Source organism: Podarcis bocagei (genome assembly GCF_964188305.1).
Source record: "Podarcis bocagei genome assembly, chromosome: 16".
NCBI classification, from domain to species: Eukaryota; Metazoa; Chordata; class Lepidosauria; order Squamata; family Lacertidae; genus Podarcis; species Podarcis bocagei.
The window spans coordinates 43,748,346-43,774,994 of record NC_138142.1 but is presented as its reverse complement, the minus strand read 5'-3'; the positions used below and the strand labels follow the sequence as shown (position 1 = coordinate 43,774,994).

The 26,649-nt window shown below is 53.3% G+C and overlaps 2 protein-coding genes and 1 long non-coding RNA gene across 4 annotated transcripts in view; 2 read left to right on the top strand and 1 right to left on the bottom strand.

Annotated features, from left to right (window-relative positions):
* LOC308575385 overlaps positions 1-26,649 on the top strand; it is a 47,059-nt gene that overhangs the window by 2,214 nt on the left and 18,196 nt on the right. The window lies entirely within an intron of this gene.
* ETV3 (ETS variant transcription factor 3) lies at positions 1,116-14,381 on the bottom strand. Of its 2 annotated transcripts, none has more exons than XM_081173626.1 (5): positions 14,360-14,381; positions 11,385-11,443; positions 10,476-10,713; positions 7,967-8,082; positions 1,116-6,155 (listed from the first exon to the last, which is right to left on the bottom strand). In XM_081173626.1, the coding sequence occupies exons 2-5, from the start codon at positions 11,428-11,430 to the stop codon at positions 4,927-4,929; spliced, it is 1,629 nt and encodes a 542-aa protein (XP_081029752.1). In that variant the 5' UTR covers positions 11,431-11,443; positions 14,360-14,381; the 3' UTR covers positions 1,116-4,926. The 2 variants fall into 2 exon arrangements, with proteins under 2 accessions (XP_081029752.1, XP_081029751.1); XM_081173625.1 differs by lacking the exon at positions 14,360-14,381 and adding an exon at positions 12,651-13,023.
* Positions 20,301-25,978, top strand: LOC308575213 (uncharacterized protein). Its single transcript, XM_081173842.1, has 6 exons — positions 20,301-20,787; positions 22,037-22,060; positions 22,316-22,395; positions 23,532-23,591; positions 23,685-23,870; positions 25,597-25,978. Exons 1-6 carry the CDS (start codon positions 20,594-20,596, stop codon positions 25,848-25,850), a joined length of 798 nt encoding a protein of 265 aa, XP_081029968.1. The 5' UTR covers positions 20,301-20,593; the 3' UTR covers positions 25,851-25,978.

Below are 26,649 nucleotides of genomic sequence, written 5' to 3'. Positions count from 1 at the left end.
GAGATTCTGGGCACCTTCCAAGCCAAATCAGGCTGGATATTGCCTCCTGGCCGCACACGTTTTTGACAACGTGCAAGAGGTCTTGTGAATGCCCCAACACGGGCCCACTTTGTGTTTTAAGGGGGTTTTGGTTCATTTTAAGCTTTGTGCGCTTTTACCAGTTTATTTTCATGCTTTACAAATTTGAAAGTTGCAAGCTGTGTGGTACCGACTTGCCCCTCCCTGATCTGTCTACGATTAAGGGTAACATAGGAATGATGTTTGATACACGCACAGCTGAGCTCAACCTTCTTCTAGGAGCACCTTGAACCCGGATCAAAGCATTCCCAAGACAAAACCTGACAAAAATGACAATGTAGTGCGCTGGACTTGATTGCATTTCTACAGCCTCCCCTTCTCTTGTAAATTCAAGGTAGGACAGACTCAGAGCGCCTTACTCCTCTTGTTGCATCCTGGGCCTTCAAAGCACAGCCCTTGCAGAACAAAGGAAGTTTCCCCCTACAGAGTCAGCCTCATGCCAATCTTTCCTCCTTCTCTCTCGTCTAGACCAGGCTTCCTCAACCCCGGCCCTCCAGATGCTTTTGGCCTACAACTCCCATGATCACTAGCGAGCAGGACCAGCGGACAGGGATGATGGGAATTGTAGTCTCTAAACATCTGGAGGGCCGAGGTTGGGGAAGCCTGGTCTGGACTGACCAGCAGCAACCCTCCAGGGTTTCAGGCAGGGGACAGATGCCAATGGTGATTGAAGCCGGAGCCTTCTGCATTCAAAGCAGGTGATCTACCACTAAGCTAAAAACCCGAGATTCTAGTCCTCAAGCTTCCGAATTAAGGGACGATTTAGGAGGAAATTAACAAGCTGCCTTATGGGTCAGCGGCATCTACACTGCCTAGCAGTGGTTCTGCAGGGTTTCAGACCCAGGCACCAGGACTCCGTACACTGAGCCATGGCTGTGGTGAGCAATGGGCGGAGTTGATGACAGAATAACTAAACCCAGTTGCACAGGCTGGTTCTCCATGGAGCTCAGCTTCCATCTCTTTCTCCTCTTCCCTGGATCTCGCCTCTGTCCCTACCAGGCTGCAAGAAAGCAAGAGACTCAAAAGGACTCTGGGAGGCTTATTTAAAAGGTTTATTTAACTTTTTAAAATTTGAGGTAAAATACTTTTCATATCAACTTCCATAACAAAATACAGAGCTATCAGATACCCCTGGAAAAAATATGTATATTATACATATATTTCTATAACATTACATCATATATATAATATATATGCAAACTTTTTTTTTGAAGACTTTATAGAAAGTGGAACGTCTAAAAGGCACTGCACGAAAGCATGAGGACTACTTACATTTTTTTTCCTTTAAAAAAATTTTTTTTTTTTACACACAATTTTAATCCTGCTTTACACAGACAAAATAAAAATACCTCAAGCGTTAGAGTTGCCGTTCGGATGTGTTTTACTCCCTGCTGACTCTCAAAGCATCATAAAGACAGGACCATGTCTCATGAAAAATGATTTAACAATAATAATAAATTTTAAAAAGTCGCCGGTAAATACTTTGTCACTTTAACACTAAAAAAAATAAAACAAAGTTGTTTCGTTTCTTTTAAAATAAATCTAATCAAAAATATTCCAAACCAAAGACATAGATCTCTTAAAAACCCATCAGGATCCGTAAGACGGGGGGAAAAATGAGAGAAAAGTTACATTTCTTTAAAAAGCGAAAACAGTTATGGAATTAAAAGGGCAACCAAGCAAATATAAACCTCCCTTGAAGGTTAGATAAAACCCCTTTCTACCTGTCTTCATGGGACAAGTGCAGACTTTATGCATCACCCATGACCTGACTGTCTGCATGTGTGTATGTAGGTTTTTGTGTGTGTGGAGGGGAACCCAAAGTTTGGGATGGGGCGCCTTGCCCTAAAAATAGCAGTTCGGCAACAGCGCCCCACAGTGTCTGGGGGGGGGGGCAGAGGTTGGGGTCCCTCCCCTCCCCAGCATGGGTGGGTAACAGGAAATGGCTTCTCAGGTGGCCAAAGCGAGAGAGGCGGCAGCAGCAGCGGGCGCCACCTTCACCACATGCGGGAAGGAAGGGAACCCAGGGTGGATCTGGGCCTCAAAGTCCGGCTCCGTCCCAGGGCGAGGTGCTCCTGGGGATTAGGCATCCCCTGACGCAGGAGTCCCGGGCGATGAGCCACGCACGCCGCCCCATGACCCAGGAGCGGCAAGACTCAACACACCTGCTGCTCTCTTTCGGGGCGAGCCAGGAAATGGACCCGGACGTTAGGAGAGGCTGAGTCAGGCCCTTTGCCCGAGGTCAGTGTGTGTCTGTGTGTATGGGGTGGGGAGAAGTGGAGGTGCCCTCATTCACCCTCTCCGCCCCCCCCCCCGAGAAAGAACCACTCTCCTCCTCCTTCTGCCAGGCTTTTGGGCAGCCAGGTTGCAAGCTTCGCAGCTTCCTTGCTTCCTGACGTTCCCAAGGCCAGCAAAATCTAAACGCTGTCCAAAAAAAAAAAAAGGTATTTTAATTCTTGTTAAAGAAAGGTCAACACACTCTCGATTAGTCGCAATACAGGAGTTCAGCCGCCCACCGGCTTGAGTATTTGGCACTACGGGAGAGACGCTTCAAAGCATGTGGCTGTGGCCCCTGCAAAGCCACAGCGATGGCTCCCTGAGCCAGCCGAAGGTGGAAGGTATCCGCCCTCCCAACACACACAGCAGATCACTTCGCTTTGCCCCCCCCCCCGGTGCCCTTCCGGTACCCTGAGCCCTTTCGCCACCATCCCTGAACAGGGCATGCCCGCTCTGCACTGCCATGGCTATCGGCGGGAAGGAGGCAGAGAAGAAAGAGGACAGCAAAGGTTAGGGTGTTTGTTTTTAAGACACAAATTCTCACTGAAGAAGTGCAAATGGGATTTCTCACGAGCATCACCCCCCCCCCAGCCCTGACTGACGTGGCGCCTGGCACTTGGGTACAATAGACTGAAGGTTTGCATGTACTCATCTGAAGAAGAAGAGGAGGAGGAGGAGGAAGAAAAGGCCGTCATGTTTCAGTCCCTGAGTTTTGAGCCTACCTCCGCCAAACCCTGCCTGTCTGGGGGAAAGCGCTGCAGCCCCCCCCCGCGCAACGTTCATAAGGCTGTTCGTGCGCAGGATGCTGGGCAACACCAGAGGGAGGGGTGGGCTTGCGTGAAGCCCAGCAAGAGCCACACAGCTCTTGAGGGGGGCACAGCCCATGACACTGGGGTGAGAGCCTCTCCGTTCCCCAAACTTCCACCCCCAAACAGTATTTGACTTGGTCATCCTTGCCAGTCTTGAAGTAAAACTGGTAGCCAACAGCTTCCCTGATGCCCTCCAGCCCAAAGAGAAGAGGCAGCATGGGGTGGGGGGGTGGGGACACCGGACCGCACCAGGAATTCCCCGAACCTGATCCGTTGTAGGGGGGCAGAGACTGGCAAGGGGACATTCAAAGAGGCAAAGCGAGAGTTTGCACAGGGGTGAGCTTTGCGTTGGGGCCACGAGTGCCCACCAACCCCAACAAGCGTGCAAGCAAGGAAGGGGATCCTCGCCTTCGCAGTGGCAGGAAAAAGAAGGGGCACTGGGAGATGGCGCTCTTGCAGGGAACTCGTCATGAGCTCCCCATCTCTGCGGGGTCACCCTCGGGGAGTCAAAGAAGTGTGCCTGCATGCACAAGCTTTCTCCCTTTCCTTGGGAGAAGGGGGAAGAGGAGCAGCCGCAGGGGTGCCCTGCCCACCACATGCCCCTGGGTTTTAGGACAGTGCCCACAGGCACCAGAAGACGGGCAACCCGACCCAGCCGGCCCAACTCTGCTGCTAACTCTCCAGCACTGCCGCCATGCTGCAACCGCAAGGAGGACCCAGCCCCGTCTTCACACCCTGAGCTACGTGCCCCCTCTCCGCAGAAAACAACACCCCCTGCCCCCCCAGCATAAGCCGTTTCCCAGCGCTTGTCTCCAAAGCAGGCAGTTAAGGCAAGACGGAAAAGCCCGGGGGAGCTTTCCCCTCCCAGCGCTCCCCAAAAAGAGGAATAAAAGGATGCCCCGGATAAGTCATTCTGTGGGAGCTCCCAGCCGCTTCTCAGCTCCGTTGCCCCCCAACGCCCCTCGCCCACAACCACCAAGGGAAATTAAAGGGGGGGTCTTGTTAAAGGCATTCAAGGTTTTCGTTTACAACCACATTCCTTGCACATCCCTGAAAAGGTTTTACAATTGCTCGTCATGGCTTCTTCGATAATTTTTCAAAAAAAGTTTTTTAAAAAACGTGACCATTCAGTGTGTCCCCCCCTCCCCCCCCCAGCAAAGTCCTAAAAGTAACACTTATGGTTGCCAAGCCCTCATTCCAGCCGGCCCAGGCCCTCCCCTGCCCCAGGGGGCAGCCGCCAGCTCGGCCAAGTCTCATTTCCCTCTCCTCTTCCTGCTATCCCCGCTTTTGAAAAAGGATCAAAGACAGTGCAACGTCCTGGTGGCTAAATAAAGCATTTTCCTAGCTTGATAACGAGACACATTTCCAGTTCTGAATGGCTAGGAAGTCCTCTGCCTGGTCCACCCCCCCCCCCACCGCCCCCCACCTCCAGAGAAAAGAACTATGTACATTCAGACAGATTCTTGTAAAAGACCGTAAGGGGAGAGGGGGGCAGAATTCAAGAGAAAAGAGTCTTTTCACGTCAGTGGAAGCCCACCAGGAGGCAGGGCAGTGGCCCTAGATGGGGCCACACGGCTGCAGACAAGGCAGGCCTTGACACAAACAGCCTCTTGCCTGCAATACACACACACACACACCCTAGAATTCATAAAACCATTCTAGCCTTTCCCCTCGGTCCCCTTCCCTCCTGGCTAGGCAAATCTTGCTACAGTACAAAGCAGACACACACAAACACCGCCACGGCCATGGGGCTTCTACAGTCCTAAGTATCCACGGCAGCTTTGGGGGCCAGGAGGATGTGTGGGGTGTCCAGGGCTCCCCAGTAGGGCTTCCTGCCCCCCTGCTCCTCTTTCAGACCCTCCGCCTGCCGGTCGTCGTTCCAGCGCCTCTTCAGGCGCAGTTTGGGGGGCATCACAGCAGCGGAGTCCTCCCTCTTCTCCGGGGCCCCCGGCAGCTCCCCCATCGTCTCTCGCGGGGGCTTCTCAACGGAGACGTCCTCTTGCTTGGGCTTCTTCTCGCCGGCCAGGAGGTCAGCCTGGGTGGGCGCTGGGGGCTGAGCCGCTGTAGCTGCTGCCGCTGCTGGCCAGGAGGGGGCCACTGGCCGCGCAAAGAGGGTCTTCTCCCGCTGCTCCTGGACGCTCTTGCAGGTGGGCGACTGGGTGGCTGAGCGGCAGCCTCCCTCTCGCCCCGGGGACTCCCTGCCCTCGGGCTCCTGGCGGTCCGGCAGGGGCTCCACCTTGATCTGGGGGGAGGACGGCGGAGGGGGCCCGGGCCTGCCGCCGCTCTCGGGCCGCTCGCGGTTCTTGCGTCCGGCAGGCGGGGGCTGCAGCTTGATGGGGAACTGGGCCGGGTCCTCCGGAGGCAGCTGGCAGGGGAAGGGCGGGATGAGAAGGCCCGGGTAGCGGGGGAAAGTCCGCGGGCTGAGGTGGTAGTTGAAGACGGAGCAGGCCTGGGAGTGGAGGTAGTGCTTCATCTCCTCAGGGTTGAAGGAGAAGCAGCTGCCGCCCACCGCAAAGGGGCTCATGCCCGGCGAGGGGCTGTACGAGAAGAGGGTGGGGGTCAGCGACAGGGCCGGCGAGATGGGCACGTTCAAGACCCCTCCGCGCGTCTGCAGGGGGGAGACGGCGAAAGGGCTATGTGGGTCGGGGTACATCCCTGACCGTCCAAAGAGGGGCAGCACCAAGTCCGGCTTGCGCTTCTGGTGGCTGACCCCACCTGCGGAAGCGGCGGCGGCAGCAGCAGCGGAATTGCGGGAAGCCAGCAGGTCCACTCCGTGGTGCCAGTCCGGAGAGCCTCCCTCCAGCTCCGGAGCTGGAGAAGACTTCTCGCCGCGGCCACTGTTGTTCAAGGTCTCCTGGGCGGACGAGGCGAGGGGCCGGCCGGAGAAGCGACTGGGCTGGGCGTCCTCGGTGGGCGAGTGGCCGTCCAGTGGGGAGAACTGGAAGTGGGACGAGGCCGACGGGACAGGAGGGGCGCTTTGGGGGACGACACCTGAGGAAGGAGGAGACGGAGGGGCGTGAGGAATGGAGGCCTGTCTGAGCGTCACGAGGGGCAGGTGGGCTTCTGCAGGGGCTTGCCCACCAAGTTCCCTGGCCTCCAGGAGCAGCCCCAGGTCTCACAACCCCCCTCTCAAAGCTCCAGCCCACAGAAATTATCATCCTCATTATTATTTATTCAACTTCTTGCCTGCCCTTCACCATCAGGTTCCAGGGCAGGTGGCAACAGTTTAAGGTTCAATTATCCAAAACAGTTTAAAACAAATTACGGGAATAGGGTGGGACCTGGAAACACACGGAGGTATCTCCAGGGTCAAAGGCCCAGGGTGAAAAGGTGAGGCTGCAGCGTATGGCAGACAGTGGACCAGGAAGGTGCCAAACGCACTTCTGTGGAAAGGGGGTGCCACAACTAGGGGGCTGCCAAGGAGAACCCAGCCACACCCCACACCTGAACACAGCCAAGAGCCCCCACTCTGCCAACTGTAATGCCCAAGAGGGTGTGCAGGGAGCCTTTTGCATGCTGGTGCTGATTTTTAATGCCCTAAACTGCCTCAGCCCAGTAGACCTGAAGGAGCATCTCCACCCCAATTGTTCAGCCCACTGAGGTCCAGCTCCGAGGGCCTTCTGGCGCTTCCCTCCCTGTGAGAAGTGAGGTTACAGGGAACCAGGCAGAGGGACTTCTTGGTGGTGGCACCCGCCCTGGGGAACACCCTCCCATCAGATGTCAAGGAAATAAGTAACTATCTGGCTTTTAGAAGACATCTGAAGGCAGCTCTGTTTTGGGAAGTTTTTAATGTTTGATGTTTTATTCTGTTTAATATTCTGTTGAGAGCCACCCAGAGTGGCTGGGAAAACCCAGCCAGATTGGGGGGGAGGGTGTTAATAAATAAATCATCCTCATCATCATCATTGTGTTGGACTAGGGCGTGGGCGAGACCAGGGCTCGAATTCCCACTCAAGCCAGGAAAGCTCACCCGGTGTCCTTGAGAGCCAGTCTCTGCCTCTCGGCCTAACCTACCTCATAGGGTTGTTGTGGGGATTAAATGAGAAGAGGGGAGAACTATATATGCCACCTTGTGAGACAAAAAAAGCAGCAGCGGCAGCAACAACAACAGAAAAATCATCTTTGGCCAGGAATGGCTGGTGTAGCTTTCCGTTTCCCTGCGTAGGGGAAACCCTCAGGCACAAAGACCCCACACGCCACCTAGGCTGCCACTTCCCACAAGAAAGGAAGCGCCAATATCTGGGGCGAGGGCAAAGGAGGCAAGGGCCAAACAGGTTTGTTGCGTCAACCTCCCCACAGGGGAGAAGAAAGAAAACAAGCTGCAATCATACTGGGAGGCATTCCAGGACTCCAGCGCCTTCCTTGCCTGCTCGGTGCCCGCCCCAGGCAGCCAGGAGGGAGGGAGGGAAGGGGGGAGAGAGAGAGAGGCGGGTGCAGGGCGGACCCGAGAGGAAGAAGAAAGGGAACTGGAACAAGCAACATCAGGCAGCAACTGCCCAGACTTGTTCCTGCGGGAGCCCTAATGTTGTTCCAAGACAGCAGCTTCTTTCCTCCGCGGTAACAGAAACACAGAATTGTAGGGTTTGAAAACCACCAAGGGAGGAGAGTCCTCCACCTTCTTCCAAGGGAGTCCGTTCTGCTGTCCAACAGCTATTTTGGAAAGTATGAGTTGGCGCTGGTTTGCCTTTCCGTGGGAAGTGGACGGAAGTTCTCCCCTGACCTCCACGGTCCCCGTATACCTTCCCCTGCTCTTGGGATGGACCCGCAATGGGTGGCCCCAGGCTCAACGCCCTTCTTCTTACCTGTTGGCCGGATGTTGATGAAGGGGTAGTTGGGCATCACCAGCTTGTTGAAGTTGAACTTGTAGGTGAACCTCTTCCCTTTCGTCTTGTGGAGGATCCGCTTGTTATAGTAGTATCTGCCAAATAAAGTAAGGAAGGATATAAGGGCGCCAGCCAGCCGTGAGGAATGCTACGTCCAGGCAGCTCAGTGGGGGAAGCACTGGGGTCGCCTGCAGAAGTCCCTGGGTTCAATCCCTGGAAGCCTCCCACATTCCTTTATTTGGAAACACAAGGACTGGAATCTGAGTTGAGATTCTGTAAGAAAGGGGCCGTAATGCAGTGGTGAGAACACCTGCTTTGGCTGCAGAAGGGTTCCATCCCTGGCATGGCCAGCTAGCGCTGGGAACGTCCCCGGCCTGAAACCCTGGAGAGCCGCTGGTGCCAGTCAGTGTCTACAATAACTGAGCTAGATGGACCAAGAGTCTCCCTTGGCATAAGACTGCAACACCTAGAACCCGCCTTTTGTTTTTACAGGGAGGGTTGGAGCTCTTTAATGGAACATCTGCTTTGTACGCAGAAGATTCCTGGGCCCAGTCCCCACGGGGGTCTCCAGGCAGGGCAGAGGAACGTCCTCACAGACCACAGCCAGGCAAGCTGCTAATTCTGCCCATCCGTGTTGTCAATACTGGGTTAAGACAGAAGGCAGCTTCCGCTGTTCCTGAAAGAGGCGCCTGAAGGGAAGAACACAATGGGAGACGGGTTTCCTCCTGTCAACCTGTTGGGCTAGCCGTGCTGCTTTGTCTCCCCGGTGCCATTTGGAGGCTCCTGGAGGTGGCGAGGGCTGGGCTCTGCCTCTCCTCCTCCCTGGGATCAATGGCTGGGCCTGCATCCTCCGACCTGTTACTTCCTTCCTCTCCCATTAGGTACAGGTTGCCGCCCTGTTTGCTGATCTCGGCCTCCGCTACTGAGGAGTTGAGCAGAGGGCAGAGCAGCAGCCAAGTCCGTGGGCTCCCCTCTGCTCAGCCACCACCTCCTGGGGACAGAAGCCAGAGGGAAGAGACAACCTGTTCACCACTTGGCGTGCGCCCTCAAGGCTTGGTGCTGGCTCAACAGCTCTGGCTGCCTTGTCAGGAGGAGGAGGGAGCGAGAGAGCCAGAAGAGGAGGGGGGCAAGGACAGGGAGCCTTGCCGAGGACCAAGAAGAGGCACCCCAGCAGCCCTAAGAGAGGACTGCCTAGGATGCATTGTGGAAGCAGAGACCATGGCAGGAACCAGCCAGACTCCTGCACTAGATTCAGCACCCCAGATCTGCAAGGAGCCTGTCCCAACCACCCCCCTCCTAGAGTCACAGAAACACAGAATTGTAGGGCTGGAAGGGGTCACCTAGCCTAACTGGAATGCAGGAATCGCAACTAAAGGATCCCTGGCAGGTGGCCAGCCAACCTCTGCTTAAAAACCTCCAGAGGAGGAGAGTCCACCACCTTCCGTTCCACAGCGGAACAGCTCTCACTTTCAGAAAGTTCCTCCTGACGTTTAGTCAGAATGTCCTCTCTTGTCATTTGAATCTATGAATTGGGTCCTATCTCCTGGGTCAGCAGAAAAGAAGCTGGTTCCATCTTTCATGTGACAGCCCTTCAGATATTCTGAGCATGGCTCTCGTGCCATCTCTTCTGCTGTCTGAACAAGCCTGTTACCCAGTTAGCCCTCTCAAGAACAGAGAGAGTCCAGAGGGGCTTCTCAGTCAAGGACTGCCCCCTCCCCAAACAGCCAAGATTGTAAGACCCTGAACCTTTCCACTTAGAGAGACCCCTGAATGGTTGCTGCGAACGCTGGTGGCTCTGTTCTCCTGCCTCTGAGTGACAGCTGCTGGAAACTTCAGGGCTTGTGAGCTTCCCATCAAGGCGCTTGACTGGACACCGTGGGGGCAGGATGCTGGACTAAATGACCCCCCTGTACCTGAGCCAACCGTCAGGCTCTTCCGACGTTCTTATGACTTCACTGCAGTTTCTGCTTTGCAGGGGGTTCGGCCAGATGACCTTTGGGATGCCTTCCAAACCTGCAAGCCTGAAACTTTGTGTGCCACCCTAAACTGAATGCCAGCGTTCAAGCCTCGCTTCCACAATGAGGGAACTGAATCCCAGGAAGCCAGCTGTGGCTGATCTAGGGATCCATTTTGTACCCTCCGCCCTCTGGACTTTCAAGAGCAGACACAGAACGGGATTGGGAAACTTCATGGAAGGATGACCGCACAATTCTCTGCCTTTGAAAGGACTCCTTATCGCTTGGAACGCAGGCCTAGGATTGCACCCGAAGCACTTCAGATTGCAGAACCCTGCAAACCACAGAGAGCAAGTATCCCATGTTGCCCTAGTTAGGAGCCAGAGAAGAGCCCAGCCTTCTGCCCTTGCAGAAATCTCCACCAGGGCCCATTTCAAACCTGGCAGGGAGGACGTTGCTGACAAGGGCCAAGCTCCTCTTACTCAGGCCCTCAACTCCCACATTCCCTGGGCCCGCACCCTGCTACCCCTCACCTGAGGGCCCGGCTGAGCTTGTCGTAGTTCATCTGGGGCTTGCACTTCCTCCGGCCCCACAGCCGCGCCACCTCGTCGGGGTCCTTGATGACGAACTCCCCGTACTCCCCCTGCTGCCAGGCGATGACGTGCCGGAACTCCTCCTTCTGCAGAAGCTCCAGGATGAAGTGCCAGAGCTGGATCTGGCGGGAGCCTGGGCTGGACTCCGTCTTGTAGGCCCAGTCCGGGAAGTGGTAGCCTGCAGAGAAGGCCAAAAACAGAGGGAGCTTCAGGGGCAGAAGAGGAATGAGGGTCCCACCCACCAAAGAGCCACTTTCTCTCCACGGAGAGAGCCTCTGCGGTGGTCACCTGGCTATTAAAACTATTGCTGCTTCTTTCTTTATTATTATTATTGTTATTATTATGAGGTGCAAGATCCCAGGAGGAAGCATTGTGCAGTCCCTGGCCCTCACACCGTTTTGGCTTCTTTGACACGAGGGATCAGGGACTTGTGAGGTCCTCTAGACCCTGCAGGGCTCCACCTCCTAGCAACCAATGGCGAGGAGGACGGTGGCAGTTGGGAGTCCAGTTCCTCCGTCCTGCTTCACATCATCAATAGTTCCAAGCGGCCTCAAGACTCGTGGACTAATATGGTCACCACTATGCAGCCAGAGCGCCTCTGCAGTGTCTTTCCATGCCCCCACCACCACTACCTTATCACTTTACTGTCCTGTCTAGAGAGCCCCCCAAGTCTAGCTGCAAGGCCAACAGCCCGATCAGTCCTGAAGCAATGGCATCTGCCAAGATAACATCTCAAGGGAGGAGAAAACAGGACAGTTTCTTCACAGACAAAGAAGGCGTCAAGCTTCTGAGAAGAGGTCCGGCCTCTGAATTCACAGAGCCCAAGGGTTTGATGGGTGGGATTCTTACCTCCTCCGCCCTCTGGCTTCTCCACAATGGGGCAGCCTGCCTTCATTTTTCTGCTCCTGCTGGATGTTCCAAGGGTAGAGGGGGAGGAGAGAGAGAGAGAGAGAGAGAGAGAGAGAGAGAGAGAGAGAGAGACCATGATTACTTTCTAGGACTGAACTTTCTCAGCCCAGGAGAACCACCAGGCAGAATTCCATGGCTTTGTCACAAGCAGCCATCACAAGAGGGTTCCCTCATCGCCAACTCCTAACCACAAATAATCCTCATTGTCGCCAAATTCTACTTTTTGATCTTGCCCTTTACCCCCAAGAAAATGGCAAGCTAGCAACCAGCAAAGTTTTAGAGCCAAAAAGGGGGGTGGGGAATTCTCCTGAGTTGGGAGGGAGCTCAGTTAGGGTGCCAGCCTCCCACCCTGGACCAGCAACTATGGGGCAGGCCAGGGGTGTGTGTGGAACAACCCCAAGTCCCACTGGAAGAAGGAGAAATATCCACGTCTGATTCAGATTATTCCATATTGATGAAACCCCCATCAAGCTCAATCCACTGATGGGTGGCCTTCCGTGTCCCTGCGGGCTCCCTGCCCTGGAAGCAATACTCAGGCCAGTCTCTGAACGGCTTTCCCCAAGCAAGCTGTTTCCCCCAAATCCATCACTTGGGTGCACCCACAGCAGGCAGGGGGGCTGCTCCATCCCTGCTCCCGGAAAAACAGCCCCCCAAACCCAGCGACTGCCAAAGGGGCAAGTCAGGACAGAGGAGGCTCCTGAGCAGGGAGGGGAGTTTGCTGTGCAAGTTTGTGCCTGCCAAAGTTTCACCAGCACGGGGTCGGGAGTGGGGGCTCCAGTTGGAAGTAGGGCAAAGCCACAGGGGGAAGCGGGGAGGGCATCCCAGGAGCCGGACCCCGTGTTAGGAAAAGCCCACGGGAAAGGCTGTGAACGCAGAGGCTGAACCCTCATCAGCAGACACGCACTGCACACACACACGCCTGCCCGGTTGCAGGGAAGCTGCTCTGTCTGGCAGCCTTCGCAGGATGGCTGGTGGGGGCCCACGAGCCTCTCCAGCCGGTCCTCCCCCAGAGACCTTTTCTTCCTGGCTTCCTCTCCCTCCACCACACCCGTGTTTGAACAGTGAAGTCACCGAGAGACTATTTTAAGCCAAGAGAACATCCCTCCCTACAGCCCAACAACTGGGATTTGAGAGGGGAAGATTTCTCCTTCCTTCTTCTGACAGAGCGGGCAAAAAACGATAAGGGGGGAGTCATAAAGGGATTACCTGCTCCCTGCGCTCTAACAATGCTCCAAAGCCTTCCCGCAGAGCGCCTGGCACTCCCTACAAGGGGGGGGGGACGGGCCCCACTCCCTGCGGAGGAACAGCCTTTGCCTCCCAGCACTGGAAGGAAAAAGACAGCCTTGGCTCCGAAGATTTCCAGGGCAGAGGAAGGCAGGCAGCTGCCTCCGGAGCCCAGTTCCACCTAAAGGCAACCCTCTCTCCCAAGACGCAGCCCAGAGTTAAGATTCACGCCCGGGTTCAAATTCCAAGGCGGCGGCTTCGGCTGGGTGCTGTCTTGTTACTTGACTGCGAGGGTGGCTGCGAGAATAAAGCACCTTCTCCTCCTCCTCCTCCTCCACCCTGTGGCTGGATTTCCAGTGTCAGAAACTGGCATTCGGAAGCAGGCTGCTCCTGAACTTGGAAGCTTTAGATCTCCTCTTCCTCCTCCTCCTCCTTGAACCTGCCTAAGCTCCTCCCCAAACCCTTTCCCTACATTTTGGGGAAAGGGATTTCCTCACTGTAACTGCTTGGGGTCAATCAAGAACAACAGCAGCAGCAGCAACCGTGGTTCTCTCTCCAATCCCTCACTATAGAGTATCCCTCTTGCACCTTCACTTTTTGCTCCTAAGACACAAGTTTACACACCTAAACTATATATTGAGACCTGGGGCAGTGTAAACGAGGCAGCCCCTGGTTCAGATCTCGCCTTGGCTATGAGCAAACTAGGTGGCCTGCCAGGAAAGCCACTCGCACACAGACAGCTACCCACCTCCCCATCTGCAATTTTTTGGGGGGGTGGGAAGCAAGAATGCAGATTTACCTTGCAGGGCCACTGTAAGGATTGCAAGCAGGTATTACGCAAAGCCCTCTGAACACTTGGCGGTGCCACACGAGGCTGAAGTAATACCAAACGCCCCATACATGTGTGTTATAAATATGTGTGTGTGTGTGTATAACGTGAAAGGGAACATGTCTCCCTCTTCACCCCCCCGTCCCCCCCTCTGAATGACACCTGCCTCTGTAATCTCAAAAGTCTTACAGTGGTACCTCGGGTTAAGTACTTAATTCATTCTGGAGGTCTGTTCTTAACCCGAAACTGCTCTTAACCTGAAGCGCCACTTTTGCTAATGGGGCCTCCTGCTGCTGCCGCATCCCCGGAGCACGATTTTGGTTCTCATCCTGAAGCAAAGTTCTTAACCTGAAGCACTATTTCTGGGTTAGCAGAGTCTGTAACCCGAGGTACCACTGTGTTTTAAATTACATGCTGATTTTCCACGTTGAGCAAAGAGGAATATCAATATTATATTTGCCTAGCGTGCCTCTCTGAGCCCCCGACCCCTCCCCTCCAGCCCCCTGGGGACCCCTCCGCCCCGCCAGGGAGGCCTGGCTGAAAGGCCCCGAGAGACGGCGGCCTCGACCCCCTCACCGCCGAGGGAGGCGAGGCCGGAGACCCCCGGAAGCCCCTCTCGCCCCGGACCCCCTCCCCTCCCCCAATCCCAGGCCGCCCCCGCCCCCCGCCTCTCACCTGAGCCGCCTCGGGGCTCCGTCCTTCCGCCTGGGCCGCTGCTGCTCCTCTTCCTCCTCCTCCCTCCGCGCCCCGCTTTCCTCTCTCCTCTCCGCCCCCCCGTCTCCCTTCTTCCCTTCCTTCTTTCTCTCTCTCTCTCTCGCTTCCCCCCTCCAAAGTCCCTCGCCCGCCCCCAGCCGCCACACACCGGAAACGGAAACGCCTCGTCGGCCGCCCACTGGGCCCTGACTCCACCCGCGCGTCACTTCCGGCGGAGGGAGGATGCCAGGCCCCGCGCAGGCCGGCGGGCAGGAGGACGACGTCACTTCCTCCGGGAAGCCCAGCGGGAGGAGGCGGGTTGTTTTGCGTCACTTCCGGGGCCGGAAGGAGAAAAAGGGGAGACAGAGAGAGAGAGAGAAACTTATGGGAACATAATTGTCATTATAATAATTATTTTTATATTAATTATCTATTATTATTATTATTATTATTATTATTATATTATATTATATTATATTATATTATATTATATTATATTATATTATATTATATTATAGTATTATTTTTATAATAATTATCTCTATTATCACGGCTGTTAATAAGCTAAGATTTAGGGTGTTGTTGTTGTTGTTGTTGTTGTTGTTATTGCTGCTGCTTTCATCTTGCTGTTGTTCTGAATGGTCCTATGATGATGCTGATTCCTCCTTTGCTAATCTCTATTATGGCCGTGTCATTATTTAATATTGTTGCTGTTCCTGCCCTCCTGAATTTCTCCTGTGTCAGGCTGAGAGTGCAGCAATTCTGCTGCTCCTAAGGGGGAAAGTCCCCGAACTGACCCCCATAAGAGCAGAATCCCCTGGCGCCTGCCTCTCCCTTCCAGGCTCCAGACTGGGGGGGGGGGGGTTTGTCCAGGTTTTGTGCTTTGGCTCAGCGCTGATCCCGTTCTGGTAGTCAAAATGTGCTTCTATGTTGGCTTTGCCTTGTAGCTGAATTGTGTCTGATGTCTGGTCGCCGCCGTCTTTAAGGACACAGTTGCCTGGGTAAATATAAATTATATTTATTCAAAAAAAATGAAGAGCCTTGCTGGATCAGGCCAAGGGAGGGCCGCCTAGCTCCCAGCTACACCCCCCTCCCGCAGGAGGCTGTGATGCCCACCAATTGGGTGGCTTCAAAAGGGAATCAGACAAATCATGGAGGAGGAGTGGGCTACCGAGGGCTAGTAGCCTCCATCGTGAAGAGGCAGCCATGCTTCTGAATCCCAGTTTCTGGAAACCACAGGAGGGAAGAGTGCTGCTCTTGTGTTCAAATCCTGCTTGCTGGTTTCCCATAATGGCCCCCCCCCAGGACTGCGATACGTTTTGACCCCCGAGGCGAACCACAAAATGGTGCCCCACCTGCCCCCATCAGGAAAGGGGAGGGGTGAGTGAATATCTGTTTGGGATAGCTCAGAGTCAAGTGCTAAACAGGGCTGCCTTCAGATGTCTTCTAAAAGTCTGGTAGTTGTTGTTCTCTTTGACATCTGGTGGGAGGGCGTTCCACAGGGCAGGGGCCACCACCGAGAAGGCCCTCTGCCTGGTTCCTTGTAACTTGGCTTCTCGCAGGGAGGGAACCGCCAGAAGCATCTGGACCTCAGTGTCCGGGCTGAATGATGGGGGAGGAGACGCTCCTTCAGATATACTGGACCGAAGCTGTTTAGGGCTTTAAAGGTCAACACCAACACTTGAATTGTGCTCAGAAACGTACTGGGAGCCAATGTTTCAGGACTGGTGTTATGTGGTCTCGGCGGCCGCTCCCAGTCCCCAGTCTAGCTGCCACATTCTGGATTAATTGCAGTTTCCGGGTCACCTTCAAAGGTAGCCCCACGTAGAGCGCATTGCAGTAGTCCAAGCGGGAGATAACCAGAGCATGCACCACTCTGGCAAGACAGTCCAAGGAGTGTGCCGGAGCTTTTACCACCGTGGCAGCGGGTGATGCGCCCCTTGGAGGCCAGACCTGCTGCCCCGTGGATCCTGCTGCGCGAGGCGGTCACTTCACCTTGCCTCATGAGTGGGTCAGCCCTGCCCAGGGCTGTTGAATGACTACAGGAAACATACTGGGAGCGGTCATTGTGAGGTTTGGGGCAGGGTGTTGTCAGTACGCTGCTGACACCCTGTTCTGTTTCTCTGTGACATCTGAATCATTCAGGAGAGGCTGTGACTGTTTTAAACAGGTGCCTGAGTCCTCTGGTGCACTGGACAAGGGCCAGCATACTTGACCCTGAATCCTGGTGTTATAGGAATTCTAAGGTCTCATATGGGATGCGGCTGGTGCTGTGGGTTAAACCAGTGTTTCCCAACCTTTTTTGGGCAAAGGCACACTTGTTTGATGAAAAAAATCTCGAGGCACACCACCATTACAGCCCCGTGACGTCAGCGCGCAGCGTCACGCTGGGAGGGACGCACGAAAGTGAAAGTTTCCATTTTTTTCCCTCCCCCTTGCCGGGGAACCTCCAAGCTTTGGGGGTGGGGGGGAGGAGGCAGCAAAGCGAGGCAGGAAGGAGAGCGCAGCTTGGCTGGGTGAGCTTTGGCAGGGGCAGGGAATGAGAGCCGCGAGGCGGGCGCTGCGGACGGAGGCGCTGCCCGCCGAGCTCGCAGGCAGCCAGGCAGGCAGACGGCGAGAGCCCCGCGCTGGGCGGCCTCTCCTCGCCGCCGCCGCCCCGCCTCTCGCCGCCCGACTCGCCCGCCTCCCTCCAGGCAACATCTCGCGGCACACCAGGCAACATCTCGCGGCACACTAGTGTGCCGCGGAACAGTGGTTGGGAAACACTGGGTTAAACCACAGAGCCTAGGACTTGCCAATCAGAAGGTCGGCGGTTCGAATCCCCGCGACAGGGTCAGCTCCCGTTGCTCGGTCCCTGCTCCTGCCAACCTGGCAGTTTGAAAGCACGTCAGAGTGCAAGTAGATAAATAGGTACTGCTCCGGCGGGAAGGTAAACGGCGTTTCCGTGCGCTGCTCTGGTTCTCCAGAAGCGGCTTAGTCCTGCTGGCCACATGACCCGGAAGCTGTACGCCGGCTCCCTCGGCCAGTAAAGCGAGATGATCGCCGCAACCCCAGAGTCGGCCACGACTGGACCTAACGGTCAGGGGTCCCTTTACCTTTAAGGTCTCATGTATATAAATCATATGTTCATAAATTTACAAGGCAAACACATAACGTAAGTATATAAACTGTGTGTCTGAAATAGTACAGGAGAGCAATCCTGAAACCATTTTGACCCTCCCAAATTGACCTCAAATGTTTCTCTGCAAGGAGGGAGGAAATGGGAAAAACCTCCCCATTGTCTCTTTGCTCACAAATCCTGTCTTGAGGGCGTATCTGTGTGTGAATAGAGTGAGCCTGTGACCTGGATTCAGGAACTGTGTATTTACCATCACAAAAGAATGACCAGGATGCCCAGGTAAAAGCAACCAGTGACCATTATCAGGTATGCTGGCAGACAGGTTTTCTGAAGTAGACCACCCCTTCAGCGATGTATGTATGATGTTTTGGGGGGTGGTCTTGAGCTACAGGGGAGGCAATTTTCAAATGTCTATATAAGAGCTTGCACACTATAGTTCTAGGTTCCTCTCCTTCGTGGGGTGAGCGGGGAACCCTGTTGCAACAGTTTAATAAAGATCAGGCTTGCTAGCTGCTTTGCTTCTCAATATTCTCTGCTTGGCCTCTGTTCTTTTCTCCTACCGATAGAAAACCTTGCATAAGGACTCTATATGGGCTCTTTGATACCCCATAAGGGATAAAGGAGCAGATTTTTTTCTTATAACACTGGTAGGATGGAGACTTTGTGGTTGAGAAGTTCCCAGGTCCTGGAGTTCAGGAGTTCCACAATTCTGGACAGGGTTGCTGTGCCCCAGAAGAAGAAGTTGTTTTTATTTATATCCCACCCTCCCCAGCCAAAGCCAGGCTCAGAGCGGCTAACAACAATAAAAGTAACACAGCATTCTAAAATCAATTCATTCTAAAATCAATTCAAAATCAAATTAATGGCAACCATTGGGCTAGAGTTCTGTGAGGATTAACGAAGGAGGGGGTCAGACTGTGCCTTGGCCAAAGGCCTGGTGGAACAGCTCTGTCTTGCAGGAAAGATGTCAAATCCCGCAGGGCCCTTGTCTCTTGTGACAGAGCGTTCCACCAGATCGGGGCCACAGCCGAAAAAGCCCTGGCTCTGGTCGAGGCCAGCCTAACCTCTCTGTGGCCTGGGACCTCCAAGATGTTTTTGTTTGAAGACTGCAAGGTCCTCCGTGGGACATCCCAAGAGAGGCGGTCCCATAGGTACGAGGGTCCTAGGCCGTATAGGGCTTTAAAGGTCAAAACCAGCACCTTAAACCTGATCCTGTGCTCCACCGGGAGCCAGTGCAGCTGGTATAGCACCGGGTGAATGTGATCCCATGGCAAGGACCCCGTAAGGAGTCTTGCCGCAGCATTCTGCACCCGCTGGAGTTTCTGGGTCAGTTTCAAGGGCAGCCCCGTGTAGACCGAGTGACAATAATCAAGCCTGGAGGTGACTGTCGCCTGGATCAGAGTGGCTCGGTCAGGGTGAGAAAGGCAAGGGACCAACTGCTTGATGCGGTGGAGATGGAAAAAGGGGATGAAGGGACAGTTGTGTAGTTTAAAGGGTTGCTCCTAGATTCGCCTGTGTCCCTGAAGGCTCAACTGACTTCTGTGGGGAGGAGGAGCACCCTATTGACAGTGGGACCCCCCTCCCAGATGAGGCAGGGATGGCCAACGATCTGGAATGGCTTTAAAAGAGGATTAAACAAATGCATGGAGGTGGAGAAGGCTTTGCCCAAGGGCTGCACGTATTCTCAGCTGCACACAGACAAACACACAGTTCCCGCAGTCGTGGTGTCCAAACTCTTTTCAAAGAGGGCCAGATTTGATGAAGCGAAGGGCCGTGAGGGCCGACCAAAATTGTTTACCTTTTTTGAAGTTTGTTGAGCTTTCTTATGATTTTACCCCAAAGTACTTGAGCTTAAAAAGGGACGTGGGTGACACTGTGGGTTAAACCCCTGAGCCTAGGACTTGCCGATCGGAAGGTCGGAGGTTCGAATCCCCGTGATGGGCTGAGCTCCCGTTGCTCGGTCCCAGCTCCTGCCAACCTAGCAGTTCGAAAGCACTTCAAAGTGCAAGTAGATAAATAGGTACCACTCCGGCGGGAAGGTAAACAGCGTTTCCGTGCGCTGCCCTGGTTCGCCAGAAGTGACTTAGTCCTGCTGGCCACATGACCTGGAAGCTGTACACCGGCTCCCTCGGCCAGAAAAGCGAGATGAGCGCCGCAACCCCAGAGTCGGCCACGACTGGACCTAATGGTCAGGGGTCCCTTTACCTTTACCTTTAGTTGAGCTTAAGTTGTTGAGTTTTTTTTTTAGGATTTTACTCCAGGAAATAAACTGCCACAGGGGCCAGATTCAACCAACCGGCGGGCCGATTGAGAGTAAGTTCTCTTGAGGCCAGTGGGAGTCACTTCCAACTAAAAGCATGCCTGGGATGGAGCAATTAGGGTTGGATGGCAATTTGTGCTTGAGGTGGCAGCGCCTCACTGTGGCGAAGAGAGGAAACGGCAGGCTGTGATGTCCAGGAACCTTGATAATCAAGAGAAACTTTTCCTTCTGCCTTGAAAACATCCAGTGCTATTTTTCTAGAAAAAGAGGTGCCAGAACTCACCATAAACGTCCCCCTTGGTCTCTTCTAATGGCAATGGCGCCCACCTGAGAGGTGCTGGAGCTGAGCTCTGGCCAATTCTGGCTGGGGGCGGGGAAACCCTGAAAACAACCTACCTTGACTTTTGGATATTTGAGTATGATATCTTGATGAGGACCATAAAATAGATGTGAGTGAACATATTGTGACAAGTCCTTCTTACTTGAGGAACCAGCTTTTTTGAATATTTTTTATTAAGAATTTCAACATAACAGACTTCCCTCAGCTCCTCTCTCTGGTTTTTCAGCGCATATTATTCTCTGCATGTTATAAAATTGTAAGGATCCTTAATTTATATTACCAATAAAAAGTTTGTGAATGTTTATTCAAACCCTGCCAAGGAGTCCAGTTCATTTTGCTGTTTCTTAAAATACTTTGTAAAAGGTTCCCATTCTTCTTTAAAATCACAGTTGTCCATGTAGTTTATGTGTCAATTCCACCAATTCTGCATAGTCCACCAGTTTCTCTTGCCACAGTCCTTTAGTTGGGATTTCCTCGTTCTTCCATCCTTGTGCTATTAAGACTCTTGCTGCCCTTGTCACATACATGAAAATGTTTTTTAGTTTCCTTGGCAGGTCTTTTCCCACAAACCCTAACAAGAAAGCTTCAGGCTTTTTTTTTTTACAAATGTTAATTGGAACATTTTCTTCAACTCATTGTATATCATTTCCCAGAATTTTTAAATTTTACTACAGTCCCACCCCATATGGCACTGTGTGGTGGGTTCAAGCCGCAGTTTCTGTGGCCCACGATTGACCAGGCGGTGACCTCACAACTGGCCACAGATTCTGGCACTCTCGGTTCCCCGGAGATCCACGAGGATTCCAGGGTGATTTCCTCAGCTCTCCTCCTCCGTTGCGCGATGAAGTGCTGGTTCTCCTGCAACCACCGCTGCCGCAGGTAAAGCGCAGGAGAAGCATCAGGAATGGTCCTCAAGCCGAGGTGTTGCTGTGGTTCGCTCTCGGGGTTCATTCTGGTTCCCAGCTCAGCTTGCATGCTTTTGCACACTTTTGCTTCAGGTCCAGTGTACCTGAAGGAGCGTCTCCACCCGCATCGTTCTGCCCGGACACTGAGGTCCAGATCCGAGGGCCTTCTGGCGGTTCCCTCATTGCAAGAAGCAAAGCTACAGGGAACCAGGCAGAGGGCCTTCTCGGTGGTGGCGCCCACCCTGTGGAATGCCTTCCCATCAGATGTCAAAGGCATAAACCATTATCTGACTTTTAGAAGACATCTGAAGACAGCCCTGTTTAGGGAAGCTTTTAATGTTTAATAGACTATTGTATTTTAATATTACATTGGAAGCCACCCATAGTGGGCGGGGTATAAATAATAAAATATTATTATTATTATTATTATTATTATTATTATTATTATTACACCAGTGCAAACCTCTGGCTTTGGGGGTGGGGGGATCAGTGTGGCCCTCCAGACCTCTCCCTGAGCTACACGCCTCGCCAGCCCTGCTTTGCACCCTGTCTGGGAATGGGCCTGATCCTGCCTTTTGCTTGCCTGGATGGAAAAGAGGTTTTTGTGTGTGTAGAAACCCGCCTAATGCACAAAGGTAAAAGTGAATGCTGGTTACTCCGCCCACATCCACCCCTGGCCCAGCCCACCACCAGCATGCGGCCCTCAGAAGGGAGTCCAGAAACGAATGCAGCCCTCAGGCTGGATGAAGCTTCCTGCAATTCATTATTGTGTCTCAAAACTGTAAAGTTGGAAGAGACCTCCAGCGGTCATCTAGTCCAACCCGCTGCAATGCGGGAAGCACAGGAGTCCCAACCTCTGCTTAAAAGCCTCCAATAAGTCCATTCTAACACAGTTTTAATCCTGTTGGGAGTTTGCTTTTTAACAATTGCATTTCATACATTTTCAGCTTCTTGTATTTTGTCTGTTGTGTAAGGTGCCTTGAGTCCCTGTCTGGGGAAAAGGCAGGAGATGAATAAATATAATAATAATAATAATAATAATAATAATAATAATAATAATAATAGCCCTGTTCCCACTCGGATGCTAACCCTAACCCTGCAAGGGAGGCCCCTGCTTCTGAGCCTGCCTTGGCAACCCCCCACATGACCCAACTGTGGGTCGGCTAGTTGACTGGGATCCTTTCTGAAGGGCCTGTCTGATCCGCCTCCTTTTCCTCTTCCAGATCCCGCTACGAGGAAGACCACAGGTGAGGAGGCGGGCATCTCTGGGACCCTCGACTCGGGACCCTTTGGCTCTGTTGGGCCCAGGATGGGAGGGGGAAGGCGAGAGAGACCGTGCAGCTGAGGCTTTGAAAAGCCCTTGGCCCCCTTCCCCGGGATTCAGTGGCTCTCTCGGAGGGGGGGACGGGACCCACACATCAAGGCAATAAATAAATGAACGAATGAAACAAAATTGCGGTGCGAATATTCGCTGCCCTGAAGACTCCCGCTCTTCCTCCCAGGCTGTCGGAAATCAGGGAGGAGGGGAAGCGAGAGAAGGGGAAGCAGGAAGGTGGGCCAAAAGAGGTGGCTGTCGGAGAAGGTGAGGAGCGGGTCTGGGGTGGGTGGGTGGGGGCTCCAAAGCCCCCCAAGGGTTTGCTCTCCAGAGAACTGCCTGCCCCGGATCGGGGCAGCTGGGCAAGGCTTCCTGTGGAAGTCAGGCTGGGCGCTGGCACAGACCCCAGGAGAGAGGAGCCTGGGGGACGAGGTGGCAGACAGGTGGGTGGGATGGAGGCTCACCTGCAAACACAGGTGGTGCTTTATTTCCTTGGATCTCCGTTGGGGGTGATGGCCCAGGAGAACCTCCTTCTCCCTTACTGCTGTAATAAACAGAAATCTGCCCTTATTCCCTTATGGGGGACACAAGAGCCCTTATAGAGTCCTTTGCAGGTTCTCCATCGGTCGGAGAAAATGACAGAGGCCAAGCAGAGAATATTGAGAAGCAAAGCAGCTCGTAAGCCTGATCTTTATTGATCTGTTGCAACATGGTGCTCCCTGCCCCCACAGGAGGAGGGAGGGACCCAGAACCAAGGTGTGCCCACCCTTATATAGACATTTTAAATTGCCCGCCTTGGAGTCCAAGACCACCCCTCCATAACATCATACCTACATCACAGAAAGGGCGGTTTACAACAGAAATCTGAGTGCATTGTTTACCTCCTGTCTGGCAGGTGACCTGTTAATGCTCACTTGATTGGATACCCTGGGAAGCCTGGCCAGTCTTTTGTAATGATATCTACTTAGTTCTTGGGCCAGGTCACAGGCTCACCCTATTCATACACAGACAGACATACCCTTAAGACAGGATTTGTGAAGGAAAAGACAATGGGGAGGCTTTTCCATTTTCCTTTGACCTTGCAGAGAAAACATTTGGTCAGTCTGGGAGCCAAAATGGTTTCAGGGCTGCCCTCCTGTGCTGCCTCAGACATGTGGTCCCCATATCTATGTACGTGCTTGGTTGGTACATTTATGGACATTTATTATATATATAAAAGACCTTAATTTTTTTATTTCACTGCATACCCCCCCCCAGCACTTCTCCAATGAAAACAGGGACGTCCTCAGAAAAAGCGAGACGTACGTTCCAGGATCAAATGAGAAACTGGGGCGGCTTCTGTAAATCCGGGACTGTCCCTAGAAAATAGGGAGATTTGGAGGGTCCGTTGTTTTCTTTTCCAGGCTGTCCTCCACGGCGGGCACCCAGAGCTGAGCCCCAGCCAGACGGGGCAGTTGAGGATGGTAAGCCCAGAGAGAGGGTGGGTGGGGGGACAGAGGGGGGTCGGGGGCAGCCGGCCACTCTTCGCTTCCTGGCCTGCCGGGTTTCTCTTTTAGGTGACGATCCGGAAAGCCCTGCCAAGGCCCCCCAGCCCCTGGGGACCCTCCCCTCCAAGGAAATACCCGCAGAAGCCCACCCACCCTCTCCCCAACCTGCTTTCCCGATTCCCCATCATGAGATTCTGGGCTTCGTTCAAGAGCTGGGGGCAGCACAGGAGCGCCAGTCTCGCCACCGCCGGGAGCGTAAGTCGGGGAGGGTGGGCCACTCCCCCTGCCCCCCCAACAGGATTCCTGTGCCTTCCTCCTCCTCCTCAGGGAGAAGAGTCTGCTACGGCTTCCTGAGCATCTCTGCTTCTGTTTCAATAATAATAACAATAATAATAATAATAATAATAATAATAATAATAATAATAATAATAATAATATATTATTTTTTGTACCCTGCCCATCTGTCTGGGTTTCCTCAGCCACTCTGGGCGGCTCCCAACAGAATATTAAAAACATAAAAAACATAAACATTAAAGGCAGATGTCTTCTAAAAGTAGGATAGTTGCTCATTTCCTTGACATCTGCTGGGAGGGCGTTCCACAGGGCGGGTGCCACCACCAAGAAGGCCCTCTGTCTGGTTCCCTGTAGCTTTGCTTCTTGCAATGAGGGAATCGCCAGAAAGCCCTCGGAGCTGGACCTCAGTGTCTGGGCAGAACGATGGGGGTGGAGACGCTCCTTCAGGGATACTGGACTGAGGCCCTTTAGGGCTTTAAAGGTCAGCACCAACACTTTGAATTGTGCTCGGAAACATACTGGGAGCCAGTGTAGGTCTTTCAAGACCGGTGTTATGTGGTCTCTGCGGCCGCTCCCAGTCACCAGTCTAGCTGCCACATTATGGATTAATTGCAGTTTCCGGGTCACCTTCAAAGGTAGCCCCACGTAGAGCGCATTGCAGTAGTCCAAGCGGGAGATAACCAGAGCATGCAAGATGCTAGTCCTTAAGGAAGCTGCAAAGATCTGGGGGGTGTGGGGGTTTTTTTGGCGGTTGGGGGGGGGGAGAGACAACAGCTGCCGAAACCTCAGGAGCCACAGAAGGTCAATGGATGAATGTCTGTGGGGGCTTCCATGCCCTGCCTTGCCCCTCCCGGGGTCAAGTGAGACTAGAGCAACTCACACAGAGGCTGGGTGGCCAAGTGTCAGGGACTGTTTTGCTGTGATCCTTGCATTGCAGAGGGTGGGTTTACATGACCTCCTGGGGTCCCTTCCAATTCTATAAAAATAGCAAAAGGGGTTGTTGTTTTTTTGGCTTAGGGCCCTTGTACTTACGGGACTGCCTCTCCTGGTATGCCCTGCAGAGGACCTTAAGGCCCATGAATAACCATAGTTTAGAGGTCCCGGGCCCTAAGGAAGTCAGACTATCCTCCACCAGGGCCAGGGCCTTTTCAGTGATGGCTCCGACCTGGTGGAATGCTCTGTCCCAGGAGACCAGGGCCCTGCAGGATTTAATCTCCTTCCGCAGGGCCTGTAAGACAGAGCTATTCCGCCTGGCCTTTAATTTGAATTCAGCCTGATCTTTTATTTCCCTTCCCTTCCCTCACCCGCTCTGAGACCCCACAGCTAATTCTCCCCTGGTCTCCTCGCTGGCCCAAGTAGGACCAATTCAGCCAGCTAGCCCTGGGGATTATCTAATTGATTTTTGATTTTTGAATTTTATTGTTATTCATCGTTTTCATACTGTATTTTATGCTGCTTTTATACAGTAATTGTTTTAAATATGTTGTTAGCCGCCCTGAGCCCGGTTTTTGAACCGGGAAGGACGGGGTATAAATAAAAATTTATTATTTTTAAAAATCCACCTTGCTTTTTGCAAAATGACCGAACCCTCTCTCCCCCCCCCCGCTGCCAATGTCCCTCCTGTTCTGTTTGCAGCAAGCGGAGGGCTGGATCTGCCCCTCCCTGAACGCTGCCCCTCTCCCCGCAGGGAAAAAGGACCTCCACAGCTGCCACGACTGCCTGAAGTCCGTCAAGACCTTGAAGGAGAACCTGCAGGAGGTCCAGGGGCGGCTCTGGAAGGTGGAGGCCAAGCTGGGCATCCGCGTGCCCCCCCACGAGCTGGAGGAGGACGAGAAGGAGCCCCCCAAGGAAGGAGGAGGGGAAGGCGAGGAGAGCCCCCCGGCCTGGGCGCCCCTCCCGGTGCCCCCCCAGCCTGGAGGTGGGGCAGAGGGCAGCTGGTGAAGATGCCAAGCCAGAGACGGAAGCAGGAGGACCCAGCCCACCGTTCCAGCGGCCGGGGGGGGGGGGCTTCCTGAAAACAAAAGAAAGGCCTTTATTTTTTCATTTAATAAATATATACCTTGAATAAACTTCCCACGGTCAGTTTGCAGACAACTCCCCCAAAAAGGTGAAATGCCATGTGAGCAATCAATCAATACACTGGTTGGGTAGCTGCTTCTCAGGCGGCGGGACCTGCATTGCACAGGGTCAGACTAGATGGCCCTTGGGGGTCCCTTCTGACAATCCTGCAGCTCTAAGCAGCCTTAACCTTGTTCTAGCCCCAAAGCCACACCGGGTGACCCTCCAGGGGCCATGTGCCAGAATGGCGGGAGGGAGTCTCTGCGGCTGGAAGGGCACCCAGCCTTTGATTCTTATATCTGAAGATTTTTCTTTTTTTGAATATGCTTTTTATTAAGTTTCATTTTAGATACACCAACAAACAAATATATCAAATATTTTTACATCTATCTTACTTTATGCTCCATAGAGCCATTGACTTCGCTCCTTCCCTCCCGCAGGTTTTCTTATTCCAATCTTTAATTCACAGTTTCATTAGTAAAAGACTAAACCGTGACATAAGATTTATTTCAGTCCTGCTAACGTCTTCAGATTTCTACAGTTCTCACTTACACAGACCATAAATTTGCTCCATTCTTTTTGGTACCTGAAGATTTTCCAGTCTTTATCACTTAATCTACATTTCTTAATTTCTCTATAACTTTTAATTTCCCTTAACTAACAATTCTCTTCATAATCCTCT

Bases quoted from the DNA above. Each gene is read 5' to 3' on its own strand.
- LOC308575213 (XM_081173842.1), top strand. From the start codon at position 20,594: ATGGCACTGTGTGGTGGGTTCAAGCCGCAGTTTCTGTGGCCCACGATT. The intron at 20,788-22,036 runs GTAAAGCGCAGG...TTCCTCTTCCAG, and splicing joins TGCAACCACCGCTGCCGCAG to ATCCCGCTACGAGGAAGACC. The intron at 22,061-22,315 runs GTGAGGAGGCGG...TCTTCCTCCCAG, and splicing joins CGCTACGAGGAAGACCACAG to GCTGTCGGAAATCAGGGAGG.
- ETV3 (XM_081173626.1), bottom strand. From the start codon at position 11,430: ATGAAGGCAGGCTGCCCCATTGTGGAGAAGCCAGAGGGCGGAGGAG. The intron at 8,083-10,475 runs GTGAGGGGTAGC...TTTATTTGGCAG, and splicing joins AAGCTCAGCCGGGCCCTCAG to ATACTACTATAACAAGCGGA. The intron at 6,156-7,966 runs GTAAGAAGAAGG...CTCCTTCCTCAG, and splicing joins CATCAACATCCGGCCAACAG to GTGTCGTCCCCCAAAGCGCC.